Source organism: Panulirus ornatus, chromosome 34, assembly GCF_036320965.1.
Source record: "Panulirus ornatus isolate Po-2019 chromosome 34, ASM3632096v1, whole genome shotgun sequence".
Taxonomy (NCBI): domain Eukaryota; kingdom Metazoa; phylum Arthropoda; class Malacostraca; order Decapoda; family Palinuridae; genus Panulirus; species Panulirus ornatus.
The window spans coordinates 18,876,769-18,895,412 of NC_092257.1; the positions used below are offsets into that span (position 1 = coordinate 18,876,769).

General features: G+C 47.6%; 1 protein-coding gene across 6 annotated transcripts in view; it reads right to left on the minus strand.

Annotated features, from left to right (window-relative positions):
* Positions 1–18,644, minus strand: part of LOC139759970 (cell adhesion molecule Dscam2-like) — a 42,080-nt gene that overhangs the window by 6,937 nt on the left and 16,499 nt on the right. For 5 of the 6 annotated variants that reach the window (XR_011715187.1, XM_071682692.1, XM_071682688.1 and 2 more), the window contains 15 exons: positions 17,992–18,158; positions 15,428–15,591; positions 14,517–14,776; positions 13,443–13,583; positions 11,068–11,220; positions 10,511–10,644; positions 7,985–8,129; positions 7,458–7,602; positions 5,642–5,772; positions 3,980–4,212; positions 3,676–3,874; positions 2,739–2,882; positions 1,913–2,041; positions 1,135–1,290; positions 126–319 (listed from right to left, as the gene is read on the minus strand). Coding sequence is in view for 5 of the 6 variants with exons in the window: in XM_071682692.1 (XP_071538793.1) it covers positions 126–319; positions 1,135–1,290; positions 1,913–2,041; positions 2,739–2,882; positions 3,676–3,874; positions 3,980–4,212; positions 5,642–5,772; positions 7,458–7,602; positions 7,985–8,129; positions 10,511–10,644; positions 11,068–11,220; positions 13,443–13,583; positions 14,517–14,776; positions 15,428–15,591; positions 17,992–18,158 (2,495 nt within the window). In the remaining variant the exon portion in view is untranslated. The remainder of the gene's footprint in view (positions 1–125; positions 320–1,134; positions 1,291–1,912; positions 2,042–2,738; positions 2,883–3,675; positions 3,875–3,979; positions 4,213–5,641; positions 5,773–7,457; positions 7,603–7,984; positions 8,130–10,510; positions 10,645–11,067; positions 11,221–13,442; positions 13,584–14,516; positions 14,777–15,427; positions 15,592–17,991; positions 18,159–18,644) is intronic. The other variant, XM_071682689.1, reaches the window with a different exon arrangement.

Sequence of the window (18,644 nt, forward strand, 5' to 3'; positions counted from 1 at the left end):
TTGTTGCTCCTCCTCCTACTTCGATCTGTCCTCTGTCGTGTCACGAGAGACCTGACCACCGTCAGGAGAGAGGGGGTCCTCGGTGGCGTCTGGTGGGTGTCCTATGATGTGTGCTGCAGACCCACCTCTCTGCCGGCCATCACGTCCTTGTAAGGGCAGGGCTGGTAGTGGCCCCTGGAAGGGTTGTGGTGCTGTTGCGGTGGAGGCTGCTGTAGGCGTGGACGCTGCCCCTGCTGAGCCTGACCCTGCTGCACCTGCTGCCCCTGCTGGTTATTATTCATCTGGAAGGTGGCGTACGGGTAGATGTCGTCCGCGTACTCTGCAAGAGATTGCGAGGGTTCACGTTAGTGAATTCAATCCATGAGTTATTCTGTGAGTTTAATTCATAAGTCATTTGTGAGTTCAAGATGACACCGAATCAGTCTATGACCTACCTGCTCTCAGGGATTACTCTGTGACCTACCAGCCACCATGGCTTGTCCTGTGGCTAACCTATCCTCAGGGCCTGCTCTATGACCTACCTGGTCTCAGAGCCTATCCTGTAACATTCTCTGTCCCACTGCAAACCCTGTGACCTACTCTGCCTATGACCCATCCTCTCCTTGTCTTACTCTTCTGCCCTCTGCCATGCCTTCCCCATGGCCAGCCCTGTGGATCACCGTTGGTGGCTCCTTATCAAAGGGTTTTGGAATCCTCTGAAGTGGGCATGCCTTGAAGCAGGGTGTTGGGAGTCGGGTCCATTCATAGCCTTAGCATATATCATCCCAGGAAGACTTAAATATGCCACGAATCTTTGGATCTCATTCATTTCAGACAACACAACTGTGATGAAAGGGCCATATACAGTGACTGGCACACATGTGGCAGAACAGCATGTTCATCCACACCTGACTCATACAATACACATGTGAGTTCCTGACCTGATAGGTATTACTGTTCCAAGGATTTACACCAGCTAGTCCCATGGCTTCCCTTGCCACATGGGTTGTGACTTTGACATCTCACCACCCTGCCCTGGGACATCAGCCACCTGGGATATTCCCTAAGTGGGATCCCAGCGTCTTGGAAACATACCTGGGATCCTCTCCAGTTCCGTGGTGGGGACTGCGATGAGGGAAGGTTTTGGGGACGTACCTGGGATCCTCTCCAGTGCCGTGGGGTCCCGGTGTGGGGAGGTCTTCCTGACGGTGGCATAGTACTGCTCCCTCTGCTTCATGTTCTCCTTGTTGTCCTGCACGGCTGTAACGCTGCTGTCCCCTCCACCGCTCTGGGGCGAGGCCGGCGGAGGCTCTGGAGAAGGGGAGGAAGGGCGCCACCTTCAGTACATGACAGATACATCTATAAATACCCACAAGGGATCCTGTTGTAACCCCAGGACTCCTTTTTTCCCCAAGGGGCACCTGCTTTTCTATGGCTGCGCTACACTTAGCAGCAGGGAAAGGTTGGACTCCTTATAGGTGACAAGTTCTTTGAGGGGACTGTACTCTGATTTGTCAACGTTGGATCAGTAAGTAAACCAGAGTGTCTAAGACATACAAAAGAGTTCCACCTTCTGTTCCTCGTTGAAGATAACATAAAATACATCTACTCGGTTCTCTTCATTCACAAGACTTCAAATTTAGATAAGTAATTGAGTGAATAAAAACTAATACTTTTAGCCTCTCTTTATCACATCACTTCAGCTGTAAATGTCGTGCAAAGAAATCTTAAAAAAAAATATGCACTTAAGCTGTAAATGAAAGTAAGACTAAGCCTATTTGATTACCAACGTAAATCGTGTATGTAAAATGAAGACTTGCGATCCTCTCATCTTCGATAATCATGAAAGTTAATCAGTGCAAGACTATAAATCCATCTACTTGTACTGGGAGGATGCCAACTCTGGCCCTCTGTGCCAGCCTCAGGAACTTACTTTTCCTGACGCAGACGCACACGGTGATGACGGTGGCGAGGAGGGCCAGGGAGGAGGCCACGACGGGCAGGAGAACCCGCACGTCGGTCAGATACACCCCGTCCATCACCAGCCCCGGCGAGGACGGACCTGTGGCACAAACACACACGTACACACTTGTTAAAGCAAACATTTCACTAAAAAACCAAAAAAACAAATACACTTCGAACTTGTGAACAATACCTAATGAATGATTGATGTAGGGACGTCAATTTGATGAACAAACGGTGAAGGAACGTTCATCTGATGAACAAATGCTGTATGGACGTCCATCTGATGAACAAAAGGTGCAGGGACATCCATTTGGTGAAAGAGAGGTGTAGGGACGTCTATTTGATGAACATAAGGTGTGAGCACTTCCATTTGATGAACAAAAGCTGAAGGGACGTCCATTTGACGAACAAAAGGTGCAGGAACCTCCACCTGATGAACAAATGCTGTAGCGGTGTCCATCTGATGAACAAAGGGTGTAAGGATGTCCATTTGATGAAAAAAAGCTGTTGGGACGTCTATTTGATGAACAAAAGGTATAGGGACTAGCATTCGATGAACAACATGTCGTGGTAATGTATACCCAGAATTCTCTCTCTCTCTCTCTCTCTCTCTCTCTCTCTCTCTCTCTCTCTCTCTCTCTCTCTCTCTGTAAATCCTCGTTTTTCACCTTGCTCTCCCATCTCACCTTTCCTCCCTCCCAACCTAGCTACCTTCCTCCTCTACCTCCCTTCTCACCAACACCCACCTCTCTCACCTCAACTCTTCCCCCCTCCGACGTTGCAAGTGACCTCACCTCCGCTGAGCGGCGCCGTGGTGAAGGGGTAGTCCTGCGTCTTACTGCCTGCTGAGTTGTGGGCGGTGACCCTCACCAGGTATGGGGTGGCGGGCATGAGGCCGCCCAGCTCTACCGGACGCCCTCCTTCCACACGCTCGGACACTGCGGGTGGCAAGGCAAAGCAGCATTAGTCTAGTGCGCTCAGGGACAGCAGTGGTACATACCACAAAGACGTCATGGGATCACAAAACAAAAACTCAGTTACTACCGCCACAAACACCACAACAAGCAAGATCGAGACCTGGGTCGTCTTCGTCAGTACCTAGAAGAAAAAAGAAGGTCTCATTTATTCACAAACAAGGGCGACATGATTTAGGTATTGTCCTGGTTAGGATATAGCAGACCAAGGCTTCAAGTCCTTCCACAAGTACTGGGTTCGCGAAGACGAGAGAGAGAGAGAGAGAGAGAGAGAGAGAGTGTGTGTGTGTGTGTGTGTGTGTGTGTCAGTCTGAAGAACCCAGCATCCACCGTGGAGCAAAGTCTTCGTATCATCCACCTCCATCATGTCCCCCACTGTCACGGTACACAACACAGTCAAACTGCAGCCAGAACCTCCCACGTAACCCACTGAGGAACTTATCTGTAACTGTGTCAGTTTGTGGTAAATCCATAGGGCTATTTACAAAGCTAAATAGATAATGTAAATTGATCCCTCTACACTTAAGGAGACAGAGGGAGCCAAGGCTTGTGATATGGAGGTAAATACTGGTTAAAATGGCTATATGCATGATTAATTTTTCAGTAAAATATTAGTCTATGATTAGATTACGATGATCATTAATGATATATTCTTCCCTTTACCCTATACTTATAAAAGGGGTCCTGGGATTATATAAGTATAGTATGCGTCAGTGGGTGTGATGTTGTGAGGAGCGGGTCCATTATAATCGCTCACCTACTACCCAGGAGGAGCTGCTGCTCCTCCTGTAGGCGACGCTGTAGTGGCTGATGGGACAACCTCCGTCGCTCCACTGGGCTAAGCTCACCGCCGCCCACGATGTGTTGGCGTTCACCACGCCCTCACGCCCGCCCGCGTTGGGGGGAGACCCCGCCGTCTTCGTCCGCAGATTTTCCGAAGGGCGTCCGTGTCCCACCTGCAATGGAGAGCGAAGTGTACCTGGGTGTTGTAAGGTGGTGACCATGAGTCTGTTATGACCCGCCTTCCTCGTAGGTGGTGAGGGCGAGGTTGTAGGACCCACCTTGTTGTAGGCGGTGACGTAGAGGTCGTAGTGGTTGCCGCAGGAGAGACCATGGAGGTCATGCGAAGTCTGGGTCGGGGGGACGGTCTCCTCCTGCCACTCGCCGTAGTCCTTCTTGTAGGAGACAGTGAGGCCCAGGAGCGGCGCCCCGCCCTCGTCGCCCGTCCTCCACGCCACCGTCAGCGTCGTCGCGCCCGTCCTCGTGACGTGAATGCGTGGCGGAGACGGCGGTACTGAGGGAGGCACGACCGCGATGAGAGAGGGGGAGAGAGAGGGAGAGAGAAAGAGAGAGAGAGAAACAAATTAATTCAAATGGAAACATACAGTCTTTCTTGTCGTTCATAAAGAGGACTTAACTATCCACCCTAGGACCCAGCTACCCTCCCTAGACAGTGAGGAGGAAGCCAGCTACCCACCCTAGATAGTGTGGAGGACCCAGCTACCCACCTTAGAAAGTGAGGAGGACCCAGCTACCCACCCTAGATAGAAAGGAAGACCCAGCTACCCACCCTAGACAGTGAGGAGGACCCAGCTACCCACCCTAGATAGTGTGGAGGACCCAGCTACCCTTCCTAGACTGAGGAGGACCCAGCTACCCTCCCTAGATAGTAAGGAGGACCCAGCTACCCTTCCTAGACAGAGGAGGACCCAGCTACCCTCCCTAGATAGTAAGGAGGACCCAGCTACCCACCCTAGATAGTGTGGAGGACCCAGCTACCCTTCCTAGACAGAGGAGGACCCAGCTACCCTCCCTAGATAGTAAGGAGGACCCAGCTACCCACCCTAGATAGTGTGGAGGACCCAGCTACCCTTCCTAGACAGAGGAGGACCCAGCTACCCTCCCTAGATAGTAGGGAGGACCCAGCTACCCACCCTAGATAGTGTGGAGGACCCAGCTACCCTCCCTAGATAGTAAGGAGGACCCAGCTACCCTCCCTAGATAGTAAGGAGGACCCAGCTACCCTTCCTAGACAGAGGAGGACCCAGCTACCCTCCCTAGATAGTAAGGAGGACCCAGCTACCCTCTCTAGATAGTGTGGAGGACCCAGCTACCCTTCCTAGACAGAGGAGGAACCAGCTACCCTCCCTAGATAGTAAGGAGGACCCAGCTACCCACCCTAGATAGTGTGGAGGACCCAGCTACCCTTCCTAGACAGAGGAGGACCCAGCTACCCTCCCTAGATAGTAGGGAGGACCCAGCTACCCTCCCTAGACAGAGGAGGACCCAGCTACCCTGCCTAGATAGTAAGGAGGACCCAGCTACCCACCCTAGATAGTGTGGAGGACCCAGCTACCCTCCCTAGACAGAGGAGGACCCAGCTACCCTCCCTAGATAGTAAGGAGGACCCAGCTACCCACCCTAGACAGTGAGGAGGAGCCAGCTACCTACCCTAGACAGTGAGGAGGACTCAGTTACCCTCCCTAGATAGTGAGGAGGACCCAGCTACCCACCCTAGATCGTGAGGAGGACCCAGATACCCACCCTAGATAGTGAGAAGGACCCAACTACCCATCCTAGATAGTGAGGAGGACCCAGCTACCCACCCTAGATAGAGAGGAAGACCCAGCTACCCATCCTAGATAGTGAGGAGGACCCAGCTATCCATCTTACTTGTTTAGAAGGACCCAACAACCAACTCTAGAGGGTGAAGACCCACTTACCCTGGACAGTGAGGACGTAGGTGATGTGGTCGTCTCCATGGGTGTTGGTGACCCTACAGGTGTAGTTGCCAGAGTCCTTCCTCTGGACGTCCCTCAGAACCAGTGTCCCGTCGGGGTAGCTCGAGACCCGCCTGACGAAGGGAGACATCATTAATGCCAGATAATGACCTTAGAATAGTGTGGTGTACTGTTGATGCACTGATGTTACACGTAGATAAAGAACTGTAGAATATGTGATGGGATTTAGGTGGAGATAAAGATTCACCTTGTCTTAAATTCCCTCCACTGTTCATCATCATCTCTCAAACACCCAATGGAAAAATATCTACTCCACTTAATCGTTCGATTGCAAAAATTTATATTAGAAAACGAAGGCAACTTTTAAATCTATTATGATAATCATATATAGATTTTATGAATAATCGAGATGCCAGACTTTGTTCTGGGCGAGAATATCCCTCAGACTTTAGTGATACATGTCAACATGAAGGTTTTCCTTGGGTGCAAAATAGATTAAGCCTTGATCTAGACGGTAGACAACCTAGAGACTTTCCTCTCTACACAACATGCACGTGTAGGTTCCACACCAGAGAGACATTCCCTTACATCCCCTGTTCTTGACTAGGTTTCACGGATGAGAGGCATTCCACCACACCCCCCGTGCATGTGTAGGTTCCACACTGGATGGACATTCCCCTACTCCCCTGCATGTCTATTGGGTCTACACCACATATACGTTCCCCTACACCCAAGATCATATTGAAGTTCCACACTAGAAACATGAACATCAAATGCACTACTTCAGTAGATAGATCTAAGAACCTCACCTAACAGTGATGAGTATTTACAATAAGAAAACATCAACATGGTTCGTGTTTTCTTGTGGTCTGAAACACTCGAGTCTGGCTAATGAATGCGGTCCTTACTGGGCACGAACCTTGATGCACCGAGAGGTCACATTTCAGACCATCTCTAATGGGTCTTCTCGTGACTTTCATCGTGGTACGCCACCTAATAGATCACAGAGGCCATACCTACAGTCTTTAAAAGACGGTTCGCCCACGTCTTGAAAGACAAAGAGACACCCTTAAAAATCACTCTAACGTTGTCGACTTACGTGCATTTCCCTTCGTGGGCTCCCTGACACTTGGAGAAAGCGTCGTGTGTCGGTTCATGGCATGGGAGAGACACAGTGAAGAGCTTGGTATTCCCGTCTATCAGAAAAAGCCTGAATTATTCGTGTATGTCAGAGATGTAACCTAGAAGAATGGCTACCTATATGACGTTAAACGGAACCTGATCTCTCGCTGGTGTTAACCGGAGACTTATTGTCTCTCGCTAGTGTTAACCAGACTCACTGTCTTAAAGAATCCCGAAAATAATTACATTTAAGTGATTAGAAACATAGATTGCTGTACCATCTGAATATAGGAGTGTATACTGATACACAACATATCATAGGATTTTAAAGTATACAGGGGAACTAATACATGGAATGGGTTAGGAGAAAACACTGCAAAATGATGATGACTCAGTTATGGGAGGAAGTGAGTCGATGATGACCTACTTGTGGGAGGAGAGTCAGTGAGGACCTACTTGTGGGAGGAGAGTCAGTGAGGACCTACTTGTGGGAGGAGACAGTGAGAGCCTACTTGTGGGAGATGAGTCACTGATGACCTACTTGTGGGAGGAGACAGTGAGGACCTACTAGTGGGAGGAGACAGTGAGGACCTACTTGTGGGAGGAGACAGTGAGGACCTACTTGTGGGAGGAGACAGTGAGGACCTACTTGTGGGAGGAGACAGTGAGGACCTACTTGTGGGAGGCGTCGCTGATGACGGTGTTGTTGCGGTACCAGGTCCTGGAGGGAGGCGGCTCCCCGACCGCCTCACACCGGAGGCTGACGTCCTCCTCCCAGTGCACGGCGGTCACCCCTCCCCACGACACCACCCGCGCCGCCACTGAGTCAGACAGACAGACAGGTGGGTGTTGAGGGCACAGGACGCACCACAGACAACACAGACGGTAGACAGTTAAATAAAAAGAAGATATATTATTCAGTCAGGGTCCTCCCCTGTTTTTTTTTAGGGACTCTAGACAGACGGAACTCAGGGCCACTTGACCCTTGGCCCTGACGAAAGGTAGGATTTCTCTCAGCTAACTCTATACACCAACTCGGGTCAGTAATGAGGCATACCACACAATGGTAAGGTCTTGCTTCCCGCAGTGGACACACCTGAGGGTATGAAGGGTTGATTCTTAAGATACACACACACACACACACACACACACACACACCACTCCCTCGACAGCCGTGGGAGTGGAGTGTGCCTGGCGCGTTACCTGTGTTGGTCGGCTTGAGGGTGACTGGTGGTGAGGGCGGTCCCTCGCCCACCCTGGTGCTGGCAGCCACCCTCACCTGGGTGGTGCTCCCGCCCACTGCTACGTTCACTTCGTGCTTGGTCGTCGGCGCCCGCACCACATACCTCTGAGGGACCAGAGAACCATTGGAAGTCACTCTCATTAGAGGGTTTGTACACCTGCTGGTATGACAGTAACTGACTGATTACACAGAGGTGCACTTGTATTACCATGGGAGTACATGTCTGAGTACATGGAAGTACGTATATGATAGCATGGAAGTACAAGCCTGATGACATGGGAGTGCATGACTGATTACATGGAAGTACTCACATGATTACAAAGAAGTAACACTCCTGCTTGCATTAGAGTACATGACTCATTACATGGTAGTACATGCATGATTACACTGGAGGACACACGACAACATGGGAGTACATGCCAAAATAACATAACACCTAAAAGTCTATGACGGGGTCACGGAACGGTAAGATACCAATAGTATTGAACATTTTTGATCTATAGAGATGGAGGGAGACACGGTAGCAAAATTAAGTCTCGTATAATGAACAATAAACCTCTTAAGTGTTAAAGTTAATTAACCCGGTCTTATCCATATTGCTACGAAGTTAATTAACCGGGTCTTATACATATCGCTAGTATTTTCTAAATAATTCATTTATCATCTAAATAATTTATTTCCAGCACTGCACCTCTTATTTATGACTATCAACATTCTTTTACTCCAGTTTGGCTAACAGATACCTAGGTACTCGTTTTCGTTTGTTTACCTTTGTACGTTTTCATTGCACGACTCAAATTCAGTCAAACGTCTTATTTTTTTTTTGTGGATGTAATATCATTTAGCCTCAGTTCTGTCGCTCGTAAGTTCAAGCACGATGCTAATTAATGTCTTACGGATCATTTGAGAGCAACTGCATAATCTTCTCTGGTATTATACAGTCTCCAACTGATGCAGGAACCCGCTACACCTATGTTTTGTATGGGGTAACTACAAGGATCTGACAAGAAAATAAGACATTGAAGATTGCTGTACGATGAATGGAACAAGAAATCAAACTATGCCTCATTACTGGTCTAAGTGAGTGATCACACGCATTCGATCAAGAACTACATTGTCAAGGTGTTTTAGATATATCAATGATTATGTGGTCCAAGTTACGCGTGGTGTGTCAGGACTGTGTCCCTGGTACATAGAGGGTGTCATCCACTTCAATATGACAGGTGGATGTCTAACATTTTTTCTTGAAGATTAAATGAAATTCAGAGACGCAAATTTTAGTCTGCAGATAAGATGGCTTTCTTTTCTTTATAAAGAGAAGGGGAGAAGCTGAGTGGAAAAGTGACTATTCGCGTTTGAAGTGAAAACGAACACAGAGGATCAAGACATATACACAACCAGTATCGGAATACATTCTACCAGAGGGGGCGAAGTATCGTACACACAAAAAGAGACGTAAATTAATAAGGCGAAAGGAATGCACGGGTGACGTAGAGAGGATAAGTTCGTCTTTAGGGAAATTTAGATGTCAGGGTACAAGAAGGAGGCTATGCTGGAGCTTCCTCCTGCCTGCGATCCCTAATCAGGGAGCGAGGTATTAAGGGATTAAGGAGCCCCGAGACGTTGCTCCCCACGCCCCTGGGGGGCGCCTACCTGAAGGGCTTCTCAGCGATGCAGTGCATATTAGCACAGCCACCCAAGGTGGTAGACGTGATGATACACCCTCAGGCACAACGGTACGTACCATTAGGTACGACGGTATGGTCCCTTATGTACGACGGTACGTACCCTTAAGTACGATGGTATGGTCCCTTGAGTACGACGGTAGGCACCTTAAGTACGACGGTACGGTCCCTTAACGACGATGGTACGTACCCTTAAGTGCGACGGTACGGTCCCTTAAGTGCGACGGTACGGTCTCTTAACGATGACGGCACGTACCCTTAAATACGACGGTACGGTCCCTTAGTCACGACGGTACGTACCCTTAAATGCAACGGTACGTAGCTTTATCCTGACTCAGGTCAAACGCCAGGTCATCACGACCCTAGGGGTCATACTATCGTACCGTCGCGTCGTACCGTCGTGCTCATGAATCGTACCGTCCTGTTCAAATTTGTCAAAGCTGACAAAAAAAAGAAAAGAAGATATACTGTCATAAAACGTCCTCCTACGTAATCTTTGAAAAAAAAATATTGATGTGAAATTTTACTTACAAAGTTGATAATTTGGCTAATGAGGGTTAGGCCAAGGCACGTCCTAAACCCCCTCACGAACCCAGACTCCCTCAGTGACCCAGTTTCCTGAAGCAGACTCTTTATGTTTACCATTTTGGTAACTCGCTGGCTACATGAAGCATCGATTTATGAGTGACTGTTACGAGCAATGACCCGGTGGAAGGAGGGGTGGGTGACAAAGACCACGTGTCATGAGACCTCGGTCATGTGATCTTCCCCGTCAGGAGGGTGTGTGTGTGTGTGACCCACCTTGACGTCGCGACCCCTGAGGCTGATGGTGTAGGTGAGGAGGCGACCATTGCTGTTGGTGGGAGGCAGCCACGAGACGACCACTCGCCCGGGCCCAGCCACCGCTGCCTTCACCCCGGCCGGCGGACCTGGCACTGTAAGGGGGAGACGAGGGCGTTAGACTGCCACTCTCGAGGGTAAGGGAGATGAAAGGGGCGAATAGTCTGGCACGGTGGAGATGGGCGGAGGGCGTCAGCGTGGCACTGTAAGGGGGAGACGAGGGCGTTCGCCTGGCACTCTCGAGGGTAAGGAAGATGAAAGGAGGCGAATAGTCTGGCACGGTGGAGATGAGCGGAGGGCGTCAGCGTGGCACTGTCGAGGGAGAGTGGAGGATGGAGTAACACTGTGATGGAGGATGACAATGGTTCATTGTTGGAGGGCAGAGAGGCAGAACGGCAAAGCAGGCAATGAATTCTAACTACTCTAACTATCTATCTTCACAATAAATCTACAGAAATAATGTGTGGAGGGTTCGATTATCAGTCTACAGTCTACCAATGACTTTGAGAAACTCTTACCATCTTCTTCTGTGGTGCAGAAGACGGGTTCGCTCGGGGGCCCCTCGCCCACCCTGGTGAAGCCCACGACCTGCAGGGAGTGGTTGGTGTAGGGACGAAGTCCACGTAGCGCTACGCTCACTGACGATGTGGTCTCCCCGCTCAGCTCCGTGGCTGCAGGAGCAATGGTGAGGTTCATACCACTCACATGAGACATAAGGAGAACAAGAAGGAAAGTTGAGAGGACTCCAGCAGTCCTCTTCGCTCTCCTTCCTCATTCTCCTCTTCTTTCTGCTCCTTATTCTCTCTCTCTCTCTCTCTCTCTCTCTCTCTCTCTCTCTCTCTCTCTCTCTCTCTCTCTCTCTCCCCCAAAGCCATCACAACACGACCCACAGGAGCCCGGACTCCCGTCGTAACCGTGGGTCAAGAGATCATCAGAAACCGGTCCTCGGCCGCGGAAGCGGAGGAAACAGAACAAGAGCCAGAGACGCCGGCAGCTGTACAGGTCCAGTTCTCGGCGCTTGGCCCTGGCACCGACTAATGGTGGAGTCACTCGGTCGGTGAGGGGGCTAGGGTCGAGAGGATAACGGAGGGGTAATTACCCCCCGAGCAGGAGGGAGGAAAGAGAGAGAGAGAGGCAGGAAGAACAAATGGCGGAAAAGATATGAACACCAATTACATAAAACGGGTTGATGTTCTGTCTTTTTGTTTAGTATGGAATTGTGATGGATGTATTCCCAAATCGTACCGTCAGTGAACCACGAGAAGTGGTGGTCCAATTTTCCCTGTGGCAGGAGCCTGAACTGCTCTTTTGCTGATGTGCTGGAGGCCAGACCAGCAGGTTAGCTGGCGATATTGAAAAGATAACTTCACGTAACTGCTATCAAAGTCATCCTAAACACCAATGGAACATTTGCCTAACAGCAAATTCAGATGGAGTAACTTTCTCCACTGCTAACATCAGCGAGGGGCATTCAATATGATTATCATATCCATTTTCCCCCGTGAGAGGTTCAGTTAGCGACAGTCCAGCCGTTGGAGCTCAGCAGCGGCAAATGCAGGCAATACTGACCTGTTCATGAACAAACCGTTCATCTACGACGTCTCACAGACTCTTAGCTAATGTTACTATGTCTCACTCAATATTCACTTCATTTCTCACTCAATATTCACGTCATTTCTCACTCAATATTCACTTCATTTTTCACTCAATATTCACTTCATTTCTCACTCAATATTCACTTCATTTCTCACTCAATATTCACTTCATTTCTCACTCAATATTCACTTCATTTTCACTCAATATTCACTTCATTTTTCACTCAATATTCACTTCATTTTTCACTCAATATTCACTTCATTTTTCACTCAATATTCACTCCAATTTTCACTCAATATTCACTTCATTTTTCACTCAATATTCACTTCATTTTTCACTCAATATTCACTTCATTTTTCACTCAATATTCATTTCATTTCTCACTCAATATTCACTTCATTTCTCACTCAATATTCACTTAATTTCTCACTCAATATTCACTTCATTTCTCACTCAATATTTACTTCATTTCCCACTCAATATTCACTTCACGATTTACAGTTTCGTCGAGTCTATTCACTGATAGCGACAGTGAATATCCCTTTGATGAATAATTAGTGAAGCGTCTCAGACACATTTGATTTTATTTCCAGTCTGATTTTGAAACATATGAAGTCACTGATCGTGAGACACGTTCTGATCCTTTAAGACTGACTGGAAACGATTCTGAATCTGTTCTGAGCTTCGAATGAACCAACTGACACTACCTTCAAGACTCGAACCCCCAGGACTGTGAATCAAAGGTTAGACCTTCTATAGTAATTCTGATAGGGTCACTACAGAGGCACCCCCAAGCAGGCATGGCCCTACTTCACTCAGTCTGCTCACGTTACACATCCCTCACATAATGCTGAGTGAACTTGTGTGACACTTTAGTACGAGGAAAAGGTCGCAAATACTGATCCCAGGTATTAGAAGAGAAGACGATAAGGACCAAGTGACAGCACTATACAGACCGTAGAACACGAGTGGTTTTGGCCGATTTCTTTTTTCTATCTCCCTCTCTCTCTCTCTCTCACCTCTCTCTCTCTCTCACACCTCTCTCTCTCTCTCTCTCCCTCTAATTACTACCTCTCCCTATCTTCTTCATCTTTAATGGTACTCATTCCACTATCTCTCCCCAAGCCATACTACCACACCTCTCCCATCTCTCCAAAATGAACACCTCCACTCTCACTACCGTCTCTCCCAGTCTCTCTTTCATAGGGCGAAATCACTTCATATGAACGTAGGTCTCTCTCTCTCTCTCTCTCTCTCTCTCTCTCTCTCTCTCTCTCTCTCTCTCTCTCTCTCTCACCTCGGTCAGCAGGGGCGTAGAGGACGCGGTAGCCCAAGAGGTGGCCTCGGGCGCTGGCGGGCTTAAGGGCGTCCCACGAGACGAGGACGCTGTGGGCGGTCATCGGGGCGCACCGAAGGGCGCTCGGGGCTGCCGACGGCACTACGCAGGTGACGAGGCGTCGGGAATTAAAAAGCCGAGGTTAAAATGGGGCATCGGGGCATAACAGAGAGGAGGAGGAGGAAGAAGAGGGATAGTGGATATTCCGTGAGGAGAACAGATAACAAGAGACCTTATGTCTCTAGATGAGTTTATCAGGAAGAAGACAGTAACAATATCAGAAAAATCTTATCTACAGAAACAAGAGATAATATAACGGAAGATAACATACCATCGTATTGATAGGAAAAATCAAAAAGAATTACGCATAATCTACTTTAAAAAGAACCAATAAAATTTGCTCCTAATCAACTTTAAAAAGAACCAATAAAATTTGCTCCTAATCTACGTTACAAATGATGATAACAAAAAAAAGAGATAATTTACTTTATCACAATATGTGTAGCAAACTGTGATTAATATTCTTTTCTTTCTCATGAAATGACATAAAAAGTTAAAAAAAATTACATGACATTTAGTCCAAATTCGAAAACGTACCACGTCCAACAAAGTATGTGATAACTGTACCATCCCTGTGATAAGTCAGAACATTATGCTAGGAAGATCATAAGTTGTCTCAAATATTTGGAAAGAGAGTCTGATAGTATCTTAGTGGGGGAAAAAAAAGAGTAAATAGTTCTATGATCAAAGGATACCATTAACTTCAATATCTCGCTCGTTGTTGACCCTGCAAGAGATGTTAATGGTAAAGGATTTGAATACTGTAGTCTCTTGATATTCAATTCCTATGGCTAGACGAACGACAGGTTCCAGCCCCTCCCAAGACTTTACTGTTCGATGTTTATCTGTTTCTTGGGACTCTATAAGGGGATTCGAAGTATCTGCCACTTACCATGCTCCTCCCAAGACTTTACTGTACTATATTCATCTGTTCCTCAGACTCCATAAAGGGGATTCGAAGTATCTGCCACTTACCATCCTCGAGGGTAGTGGCAGTAACAGGAACGCTGGAGGGCCCCGCCCCTTGGGCATTGACGGCTTGCACCTCGACCACGTACTCCGTGTAGGGCGTGAGCTCCGTCACCACTGCCGAGCAGCAACCGCCGGGGGAGGTCGACGACGTTGGAGACGACGACGAAGACGCTGACGCCGCCGCTGACGAAGAGCTGGACGACGAAGTGGACCAGTTCTCTGCCTCGACCGTGACTACTTTGTGCTGATCGCTCGGGGTACTGCTGGGAGGACGGAATGCAGGTGAGTTGGAGAAGAAACGGTATAGACGAAATAGGTGCTATAAAGTGCTAAATTGTTTCCATCATTCTGTAGAAGCAGATTGCCCTCTGACATGCATAGAGTTATGAAGAGAAGGAATTCTGTCCATCTGTTCAAGGCATCTAAAGGCATTCCATCGGGGTTTGTACCGGATCAGCTTCGAAGAAATTGAGACAAAGAACAAACAGGACCAAGTCAATTATCAGCCTCGTATGGCGAGCACAGAGGAGATACAAGATCATTAAGAACACTACTTGTGGAACAATGAACAACTCTCCGTGCGTGACGAACATGTGGAGTTCTTCACTATGGTTCTTCATCTTAGAAAAGAACACGAGGAATAGCATCAGTAGATAAGAAGTAGAGAGAAAGAATGATAAAGGACGCTATCGAACTGTAAGACATCCTGGTACTCTTATCTTCACGTTGTGTAGGTGTGTGAGCACTTGGGTGTTATCATGCACTGTATCGAGCGTCTGAGTATATGTGTAAGTACATGTAAAGACACACATGTAACCATGATGAACGTCGATGCTCAGATGTGTTTGCCCTATGAGGAGGAGGAGGAGGAAGAGGAGGAGGAGGAGGAGGAGGAGGAAGAGGTCCTTCCTTACCCGGCGTGTCCGTAGCTGATGTAGTGGGCCAGGATCCTACCGTGCCTGACGGCAGCGTCCGGCGCCGTCCACGACACCCTCAGGCTGGTGGAGGTGACCGCTGTCACCACCACGTCCCGAGGTGGCCCACCGGGGGCCTCTCCCTCCGTCGTCACCTGCAGCGCCTGCGGCAGAAAGGGAGGCCATACAGTCGGTCAGTGAGTTGGGGAGGGAAAAAGGAGAGATGAACTAAGGAAGGAAGAACCTAAGACTCGCGCTTCATACACCCACCCACCTCCAAAAACTCCCACGGACTCCCTCCCTCCCATTTCAGTACAAATATCCAAAATATTCCTCCAAAAAATCTTCTGAATCTTTTACTCATCAAATATCTTCCGAAAAATCTTCTGAGCTTTTTTTACCCATAGAATATCCTCCTCAATCTTCAGTATTCCTAGTTTTCCTCTTCTTTTTCGTCGAGTGATGGTAGAATTATTATCTACGTATCACTCCTACTGCCATCTTCCTTGTTGACGTATGACGTAGGTATAGTGAAGCTACTTACGACACCGTTAAGCCAATCGCAATCAGCTGTTGTTCACTCACGTTGTCATCATCCACACTTCCCTTCTCATCCACCAATAAGAAAAAAAGATAAACTACAGACCAAAAAAATGTCATTAGATTCAATATCAAAAGACAGACGACAAAAAAGGGACGAAAAGACAAACACGCGCAACACAGAACTATACCACACTCTGAACTGAAACACAGAAGACACAGAGACTATAACAGAATCCACACACACACACACACACACACACACACACACATATGTATATATATATATATATATATATATATATATATATATATATATATATATATATATATATATATACATATACATATATTAATATATATATATATATATATATATATATATATATATATATATATATATATATATATATATATATATATATATACATATATATATATATATATATATATATATATATATATATATATATATATATATATATATATATATATACATATATATATATATATATATATATATATATATATATATATATATATATATATATATATATATATATATATATATATATATATTAATTGAACCCAGTGTTATGAGGGGGGGATACAGATACACTTCAGTCCTTGTGTGTAAGACTCAGTGTGGCACGCAGTATTACAGGAGGTTTAACCACCCCGGGGGAATGTACTATATACATGCATGTGTCTCCTCAGGGGGAGAGAGAGAGAGAGAAGGCCTTCGCAAAACAGTAATATCCGAGGTTCTCCTGTCATGTGCAGCGAGAGGGGGGGGGAAAAAGAAAGAAAAAACCAGGAGGAAGAATGAAAAGGTTCTTGCCCGGGTTCTCATAATGACGTGAGTGAGGGAAGATGAGGGTGGCAAATGAGGATAAGAGCGGAGAACAGAGGAGGAAGTAGTAGAGGGTGGTTAAAGGAAGAAGTTGTAGGTGAATAAAGGAGGAAGTGGTAGAGGGTGGTTAAAGGAAGAAGTTGTAGAAGGTGAATTAAGGAAGAAGGGTAGAGGGTGGTTAAAGGAAGAAGTTGTAGAAGGTGAATAAAGGAAGAAGGGTAGAGGGTGGTTAAAGGTAGAAGTTGTAGAAGGTGAATAAACCAGAAAGTGGCAATTAGAGGGTTGAGAGAGAGAGAGAGAGAGAGAGAGAGAGAGAGAGAGAGAGAGAGAGAGAGAGAGAGAGAGAGAGAGAGATCTGTCATTTTCTTCGATCAAACATTTACCTGAAAAGGAGTTTCCCTACCTCACCTTAGAGCTAAGGTTGGCAGACGCCACACATTCTGATGAGGTTAAAAGTCAATACGGAGCTCCGTGGCGCAAAGGCTGGCTTGACATCCGGACGACATGAGAATGGAGTCATTAGTGCCTTTGTGGTGTGACACTATCTTCACCACAGGGTTGGAAAGACCCGTCTAACCCCTGGACGACTTAGCCACGGTAGTCATCGTACTCAAAGGGGGGGTTAAGTCGTCGTACTTAATGAGCTAGGTCGTCCAAATGAGAGGAATTAAGACGTCAAACTTAATTAAAAAGGGATTTACATGTCTCGAACTATCGTGCTCCGGGTCCCTGGTAGAACACACGAACTCCCATCAACCAGACCCCTGGTCGACCACACGAACTCCCATCAACCAGAACCCTGGTCGAACACATGACCTACCCTCAACCAGACCTCTGGTCGAACACACGAACTCCGATCAACCAAACCCCTGGTAGAACACACGAACTCCGATCAACCAGACCCCTGGTCGAACACACGAACAACCTTCAACCAGACCCTTGGTAGAACAGACGACCTACCCTCAACCAGACCCCTGGTAGACCACACGACCTACCATCAACCAAACTCCTGGTAGAACAGACGACCTACCCTCAACCAGACCCCTGTTCGAACACATGACATACCCTCAACCAGACCCCTGGTAGACCACACGACCTACCATCAACCAGACCCCTAGCAGAACCCATGAACTGGCTTCATAACTCGGGTAGTCAAGAGAACCTTGCTCACCTCGGAGGGCTTGGATGGACCCATGGCGTTGTGGGCGTAGAGGGTGAAGAGGTACTGTGTAGCGGGCGTCAGGGTGTCCACAGTGGCTTCTGTCTCCTGTCCTCCTACAGACACCTCCTCCTCCCCCTGCTGCTCCTGTGGCGGCTGCAACGCCTTCTGCTGCCAATCTGCCACAAGAGGAGGTGATCAGGGTTGAGGAACAGCACACGCACTTGAAAACATCAGTGTGCTCAATCCTTTTCTTCTTTTTTTTTCCCCCCCGTAGCAAAACATCGGTTTCTGAAGTGTTAGTAAGGAATATCCACCAAGTTTCAGCTCAAAGCACACACACACACACACACACATACACACACACACACACACGACACACACACACACACACACACACCCACACACACACACACACACACACACACTCTCTCTCTCTCTCTCTCTCTCTCTCTCTCTCTCTCTCTCTCTCTCTCTCTCTCTCCACACACACACACACACTCACACACACACACACACACACACTCTCTCTCTCTCTCTCTCTCTCTCTCTCTCTCTCTCTCTCTCTCTCTCTCTCTCTCTCGACAAACACACATACACTCGTCCCTACCTCCTCTAATCTATCACATCCTCCTGTTATTTCCCCCTCTATGTTTACATAACAA